This window comes from Entelurus aequoreus, linkage group LG21 (genome assembly GCF_033978785.1).
Source record: "Entelurus aequoreus isolate RoL-2023_Sb linkage group LG21, RoL_Eaeq_v1.1, whole genome shotgun sequence".
Classification (NCBI taxonomy): Eukaryota; Metazoa; Chordata; class Actinopteri; order Syngnathiformes; family Syngnathidae; genus Entelurus; species Entelurus aequoreus.
Genome location: NC_084751.1, coordinates 39,676,462 through 39,684,837, shown reverse-complemented (window position 1 = coordinate 39,684,837; position 8,376 = coordinate 39,676,462). Strand labels below are relative to the sequence as shown.

The following is an 8,376-nucleotide window of genomic DNA, read 5'->3' as shown; positions in this document are numbered from 1 at the left end:
CGCCTGATCATTTCCTGCCTTAAAGTCTTTTTTTTTTTTTAGCTGCTTCTGACCTGTGAGCAGCTTAGCAAATGTTGGGTAGGACGAGGTGGCCGCATGGCTGTGGGTGTAAATAATGAAGTACAGTAGTTGTTGCGTCTCGGTTGTTTACGGCGGAATCTTACAAAGTTGAACAATGCTGAACAAACGTCTCTTGTTTTTGACTAATGAACATTTGTCGGACCAGTGTGTCTCCTCCCATGAGGGCGTGACATGAATACTCGTGCATGTGCCGCCATAAGACCACTAGTTTTACTCATGCAGTGTACTGAAGCACTAGAAGTACACTGCTCGTGCTCAGGAGGAGTGCACACAAAATGGTCCCAGCCAGGAATTAATACTGAGAAGAAGAGAGATCAAATATTATGCTATATTCTCCTGAAAACCAGCGTCCTCTGCAGTGGACTTTTGTCGGAGCTAAAAATATCGCAATGACCCGCATGATGTTCTATATATACACCCCCACTAATGACATGTGGTTAAGTCTCACCTCTACCAGGCCAACTAACAGCTTCTGGGAGAAAATCCGGCAGGGTATTTCTTAACTTTTCTTCGAATTAGTAGTCTTGTTTCTTCGGTACATTTTTGTGTGCGCTCCTCCCGTCTTGGAAGAACATGTGACAGAACAAAAGCCTGGTCAGCTCCCTGTGCATCCGACGGTTGCCGTTATGTAAGCCGGTTCTGCTTTGTCATCTGAAAAAAAGATGTAGTGCACCTCAATAAAAAAAATCACTGAAACAAGTGTGGGTATCTCACGGGTTGGTCAGTTCTTTTGGATTAGTTTTGATTTCATTCAAAATAAAATGTGTCGGGTCAATGCATTTCTAATAGAATAGAAAGTACTTTATTGATCCCTGGGGGAAATTCAGCACCACAGTTCGCTCACAATAAACACTTAAGTATTTTTTTGTAGGTTTTATTAATGATAACCCATGCCTACATTCTTAATTTTTAGGGTCCGCACAGGACCTTTTCAAAAGGAATCCCACAGGGAGTCCTTTTGCAATGGGACGAAAGGACCCTATTGAAATTGTAATGTTTATTATTCATATTCTACCGGCCGCCTCTTCGAGCAGCAATTTGACCCACTTAACATGCTCCAAAACTCACCAAATTTGATACACAAATCAGGACCTGCGAAAATTGCAAGTTAATAACAAAACCAACCCCCAAAAATAAAAATTGCGCTCTAGTTATATTTGTTTATGGTATTTTTAAATGAGTTTTTACTTTATTTAAACACTATCTGTTTAGAGGCTTACATACAGTACAGGCCAAAAGTTTGGACACGCCTTCTCATTCAATGGGTTTTCTTTATTTTCATGACTATTTACATTGTAGATTGTCACCGAAGGCATCAAAACTATGAATGAACACATGTGAAGTGTTTTAACTAGTGTTTATCTAGTGTGTGTCATGATTTCATTTCTATTTTAATGTTTTATTATATATTCTAACTTTCTATTTTTTTCTTTTTTCTTTTTATACTTTGTAGCACTTTGAGATTTTAACAAATGTAAAGTGCGTTACAAATGTAATTCATTATTATTATTAAGTTCTGTACTTAACTGAAAACATGACATGCACCTGGGGATAGGTTGATTGGCAACTCTAAATTGGCCCTAGTGTGTGAATGTGAGTGTGAATGTTGTCTGTCTATCTGTGTTGGCCCTGTGATGAGGTGGCGACTTGTCCAGGGTGTACCCCGCCTTCCGCTCGAATGCAGCTGAGATAGGCTCCAGCACCACCCGCGACCCCTAAAGGGACAAGCGGTAGAAAATGGATGGATGGATGTTTTATATTCTAGTTTCTTCAAAATAGCCACCCTTTGCTCTGATTACTGCTTTGCACACTCTTGGCATTCTCTCCATGAGCTTCAAGAGGTAGTCACCTGAAATGGTTTTCACTTCACAGGTGTGCTTGAAGCTCATCGAGAGAATGCCAAGAGTGTGCAAAGGGTGGCTATTTTGAAGAAACTAGAATATAAAACATGTTTTCAGTTATTTTCACTTCACATGTGTCATACTTTTGATGCCTTCAGTGACAATCTACAATGTAAATAGTCCTGAAAATTAAAAATAAAGACCGCATTGAATGAGAAGGTGTGTCCAAACTTTTGGCCTGTTTTCATATTTGGGCCCTTTTTAACTGTTTTTTTTTTTTTAAATCTTCAATGCTTCGGAGTACCAAGTCTTCTGCAGATTACATTTTCTTTCGGTCATAATTAGTAGTTGTTTTTATGGCACAGACTTAAGCAAAGTGCACACATTTTCAATAGGATTGGGGTAAATTGCTTCAGCAAGGCAATTTCAGGACATTCCTAACCAGTTTTATATTTAGGCTCATGATCATTGTCTTGGTATCTTTGTCAATTAAAACCCCACTAAAAATGATACACAACATTCATATAAGAAATTAGTTCAGGCGTGTACTTAACACTAACAAGATTACGGGTCACAAAATTAATAGGCCAAAGTTAATTTAGTAAAATCTTAGTTCTGTTTCCCAGCACTTATTTAAAATAAAGTGTACAATAAATAAGGACCCAAAACTGTTAGGATAGTATATTAAATTAACAAATTAGAACGTCATGGCGTCGGAGGGTTGGACTTAAACTTAATCAACGGAAGCAATTTGTGAAGATGGGCGAACATGCAGCTCTAGAAATATCTTGTGGCGTACCCCAGGGATCAATAATGGGGCCAAAATGTTTTAATCTCTATATAAACGCCATTTGTAAAATTACAAAGGATTTAAAGTTAGTGTTATTGGCGGATGTGACGTCACGACAGCGTTTTTTTTCAGGAGTGAACACAGAAGTTAATACAAGTACCGTATTTTCCGCACTACAAGGCGCACCTAAAAACCTCCAATTTTCTCAAAAGCTGACAGTGCGCCTTATAATCCGGTGCGCCTTATATATGGACCAATATTGAGCCACAACAGGTCTCGCAACCCCAGCCTCTACTGTAGCGTCTATTCTATGCGCCTTATATATGAACAAAGTTTTAAAATAGGCCATTCATTGAAGGTGCGCCTTATAGTGCGGAAAATACGGTAATGAGAGAAGGAGTTAACAAATTAAAAGGGTTTGACAAAAACAGACTATCTTTGAATTTCAGTAAAACTAAAATAATGCTAATACTAAACAGTAGAAGAGAAAGTCAAACACAAATGGATGATGTAGACATTCAAAGGGTAACAGAAATTACATTTTAGGTGTTATATTAAATGATAAATGAACTGGAATTCTCATATGAAAATATGAAACATAAGATGGCAAGAAAAATGTGAATAATGAATAAAGCAAAATATGTTCTGGAGCAAAAATCACTATGTAGAAATATGAGGAAATAACTACAAAAGTACACTTAATTAACCGTGTTACTAAAGAGGTCAGTTACAATAATACATAATGTTGGATATAGAGCACAATCAAACCCTTTATTGAATCAAAAATATTGAAATTCAATAATTTGGTAGCTAAAATTATACACAAAGCAACCCAAGAATGTACAACATTTCTTAACAAAAGAGGATAAATATATTGTACATGCATACAAATTTTTTAAGTAAAACACTTAAAAATGTTAGCATATTAGTATGTGATTTTTAAAATTTGACTGGTGACGACCTGCAATGTGAAACTCAACCAGTTTGCATTGTTTTGGCAGTTGCAATTACTGCATTGCAGGAAGGAGGAAACACTTCAGATCCAGCAAAACCTGTACAATCAGACAGGAAGTTGAGGTATAACTCACTGAATTCACATACTATTATTTGTTTATTTTCAATTCCATTCATATAAGCCATGTGAAACTATATATATATATAAAGGCACATGAAGAACAACACAATCATGCAGGCTGTCAAGCATGTGGGCGTGGTCACGACAAGAGGAGGTGGGGTTTTGCTGCTGTGTAGCGTGACGTAATACCAATTTAACGAGTTGTCAAGCGGAAAAAAATGCATAACCGGAAGTTAGGCAAATTAGTCCCGGATACAACGCACAGCTCATGAACACCGCTAAAAAACAAGAGAGGAGTAAATTCTAGTGAAGCTGTAAGCGTATCAATATTTAGTATTTTAACGGAAGAAAAACTAAATAAAACATTACACTAGAATCCCATTCACGTATTGCCCTTTTCAACCCAGTAAGTTTGTATGACGTGTTGTTATAAGTAGACATTAAATAAAATAAAATATATGTTTGCCAGGTTTCAAGTTCAACCGGCACCCGGAAGTAATGATGACCACGCTCGGTAGCTTGATTAGGCTCGGTAGGCGGCCAGCTGGTGGCGATAGCTGAGGAATCTACTTAAAGCGGACTAGGAAACACACAATAGCGACACACACGCGTGGGGAGAGTTAAGGAGAGCAGACTTCTCTTATCTGGGTGACTTTCCCGTAAGTCACGGACCGGACACTACTATGATGGCAGTCCTGGGTAGCGCCGGTCGCTTGATTCAATGTGAGTGGTACAATTCAGCTATGTTGGCGCAGACCAAGCTATGTTTATTCACTTTGCTTGCAATTTATTCACGCCTATTAGCGCAGTTGACTATTTTTAAGTGTAATGTGTGACTTGGGAGCAGTTATCATTGACTAGTGTGCACTGTGGAGTTACACGCACAGCAACACGCAGATGACATTGGCAGTATTGTAGTTTCGTAAATGGGCGACAAGCGCAAACGCTTAATGACGCTTAACTTCCGGTGAGGATTTTCTACACTAAACAATTAATGGTTGCGAATGGATTTGTTTCACCGTGCATGCTTATTTCTCGCCACACGAATTAACTCATAACCTATTTACAATTTATTTGTTAGCCTGTTACATTTATTTTACATTAGAAAGCGAAGCATTTAAACCCCGCTGTCAGCCCCAGTGCTTTTATTGTGCAAACGGACATGCCTTTTCCGTGACTGGTTAACCCCAAATTCCGTGTGTCTTTACACAACCCAACGTGCCTTACTATATTCAATGTTTTGTTTTTTTAGGGTAAACTTTATTATCTACAATGTGTTGCGTTGAGTATTTTTAATGTGAATAAGAAACGTGACCATTTAGTGACGTGAGTATTTTGTCTCAGTTACACAATTTCCTAATTTTGAACTTGCATAATCTCGGTTGGAGCCCCCCTGGCGGCTTTTTAGGGTATTGCTCAATGACAAATGAATGGCTGCTTAATGAGTTAGGGAAAAAACAGCTTTTTTTTTTTTTTTTTAAACATAACATTTAGAATAAGATTTTAGTAGTTAGTTAATTATAAAATATTTTATTTCACTGTACAAATATATTTTGTGTAAAAAAAAAAATTAATCCTAAGTAATATATTTTAAAAAAATATTAGTATTATTACTGACATAAGATACTTTTGAAATAAGACTCAAATGCACTTGTCCACATTTTGTTACATCGCCAAGTATTATTTAAAAATGAAAAACCAAAAACAGCTTTTTTTTCCTTTTTTTTTTTTTTTTAATAGAATAACATTTAGAATACGATTTTAGTAGTGTTGGTTAATTATAAAATATTTTATTTCACTGTAAGAATATATTTTGTATTAAAAAAAAATTAATCCTAGATAATATATTATATTGTATTATTTAAAAAAAATATTAGTATTATTACTGACGTAAGATACTTTTGAAATAAGACTCGAATGCACTTTACTTGTCCACATTTTGTTACCTCGCCGAGTATTATTTAAAAATGAAAAACCAAAAACTGCTTTTTATTTTAATAGAATAACATTTAGAATAAGATTTTAGTAGTGTTAGTTAATTACAAAATATTTTATTTCACTGTTAAGAATATATTTTGTATATAAAAAAAATCATCCTAAATATATTCTATTGTATTATTTTTTTTAAATATTAGTATTATTACTGACATAAGATACTTTTGAAATAAGACTCAAATGCACTTTACTTGTCCACATTTTGTTACATCGCCGAGTATTATTTAAAAATGAAAAACCAAAAACATGCCACAATGTTAAGCTCTAAACATTTATTAGTACTTATTAGTATTGGTATATTATTTTCTAAATGGCTCCAAATGTGTTTAAAAATAAAAAAATAAGAACTTTATATGTACATAAGTATTCCCACCCTTTGCCACCAATCATGCTGTCATTATGAGCTTTTGTGTGTATAATTCTGCAGAACAAAATGAATTTATACCATTTTGGAATAACAAAATATGCAGTGTATAATTTCCACATGCACTGTAATTAATATGCATGTGTGCTTTTGAATGTTTAGTGTGCTAACTGTTCAATTTACGGTCATCTTTGACACATTCTTAATAATATAGGGTTTATTAAAACATATTAATATAGCAAATGAGAATATAATTGCATGAAAAATGCCACAGGAAATGGCGTGTGTCTCTGTATGTATAAAGAAATACATCGCAGTGTAAAAAAATGGTTGATGTTGTGCCGCAGTTGCCAGGAGCAGCGTGACTCTAAGCGTGAGGAGACGATCCGCTGCTGCCGCTTTGGCCCAGACTGTCACCCCAGAGACTCAGGACACCAGGTGAAACACTGATGTCAAATGTTTTGAAATTGTTCTCATATCCTCATATTGAGAGATGTCTCCATCGTGGGATATAAATAATCATTAACTTAGAATTTAATGGCAGTAACACATTTCAAAAAAAGTTGGCACATGGGCATTTTTACCACTGTGTTACATGGCCTTTCCTTTTAACACTCAGTAAATGTTTGGGAACTGAGGAGACCAATTTTTAAAGCTTTTCAGGTGGAATTCTTTCCCATTCTTGCTTGATGTACAGCTTAAGTTGTTCAACAGTCCGGGGGTCTCTGCTGTGGTATTTTAGGCTTCATAATGCGCCACACATTTTCAATGGGAGACAGGCCTGGACTACAGGCAGGCCAGTCTAGTACCCGCACTCTTTTACTATGAAGCCCCGCTGTTGTAACACGTGGCTTGGCATTGTCGTGCTGAAATAAGCAGGGGCGTCCATGATAACGTTGCTTGGATGGCAACATATGTTGCTCCAAAACCTGTATGTACCTTTCAGTATTAATGGTGCCTTCACAGATGTGTAAGTTACCCATGTCTTAGGCACTAATACACCCCCATACCATCACAGATGCTGGCTTGTGAACTTTGTACCGAGAACCATCCAGATGGTTCTTTTCTTCTTTGTTCCGAAGGACACAACGTCCACAGTTTCCAAAACAATTTGAAATGTGGACTCTTCAGACCACAGAACACTTTTCCACTTTGTATCAGTCCATCTTAGATGAAGTCGGGCCCAGCGAAGCCAGCTGTGTTTCTGGGTGTTGTTGATAAATGGCTTTCGCTTTGCATAGTAGAGTTTCAACTTGCACTTACAGATGTAGCGACAAACTGTAGTTACTGACAGTGGTTTTCGGAAGTTTTCCTGAGCCCATGTGGTGATATCCTTTACGCACTGATGTCGCTTTTAGATGCAGTACCGCCTGAGGGATCGAAGGTCCGTAATATCATTGCTTATGTGCAGTGATTTCTCCAGATTCTCTGTACCTTTTGATGATATTACGGACCGTAGATGGTGAAATCCCTAAATTCCTTGCAATAGCTGGTTGAGAAATGTTGTTCCTAAACTGTTGGACAATTTTCTCACGCATTTGTTCACAAAGTTGTGACCCTCGCCCCATCCTGGTTTGTAATTGACTGAGCATTTCATGGAAGCTGCTTTTATACCCAATCATGGCACCCACCTGTTCCCAATTAGCCTGTTCACCTGTAATAAGTGTTTGATGAGCATTCCTCAACTTTCTCAGTCTTTTTTACCACTTGTGCCAGCTTTTTTGAAACATGTTGTAGGGCTCAAATTCCAAATGAGCTAATATTGGCAAAAAATAACAAAGTTTTCCATTTCGAACGTTAAATATCTTGTCTTTGCAGCCTATTCAATTGAGTATAAGTTGAAAAGGATTTGCAAATCATTGTATTCTGTTTTTATTTACCATTTACACAACGTGCCAACTTCACTGGTTTTGGGGTTTGTACAATAATTCATGCTTGTCGTGCAGGAAACCGAAGACGGGCATCCTGATGCTAAACATGGGAGGACCTGAAAAATTGGAAGACGTACATGACTTCCTGCTGAGGCTCTTCATGGACACTGACCTGATGAAACTCCCAGTACAGAAGTAAGTACACTTGCTGTCAATCTCTTAAAATAAACTTCCATTTTTGTCTTTTTTGGTGTTTTTTTGTCCGAGCTCAGGCGATTTATTAGATTTTTGTACAATGTTCCTAAGCCAAAGATGACTCATTTGAGTAACAGAACTGAAGGCAAGTTTCGTGAGTTTTT

The 8,376-nt window shown here is 36.9% G+C and overlaps 1 protein-coding gene across 2 annotated transcripts in view; it reads left to right on the top strand.

The window, feature by feature from the left end:
- Positions 1–4,314: 4,314 nt before the first annotated feature.
- The window catches only part of fech (ferrochelatase), a 36,458-nt gene continuing 32,396 nt past the window's right edge, over positions 4,315–8,376 (top strand). The window contains exons 1-3 of one of the 2 annotated variants that reach the window (XM_062031647.1): positions 4,315–4,510; positions 6,494–6,584; positions 8,093–8,212. In XM_062031647.1, coding sequence (XP_061887631.1) covers positions 4,471–4,510; positions 6,494–6,584; positions 8,093–8,212 — 251 coding nt within the window. In that variant the 5' untranslated portion in view covers positions 4,315–4,470. The remainder of the gene's footprint in view (positions 4,511–6,493; positions 6,585–8,092; positions 8,213–8,376) is intronic. The other variant, XM_062031646.1, reaches the window with a different exon arrangement.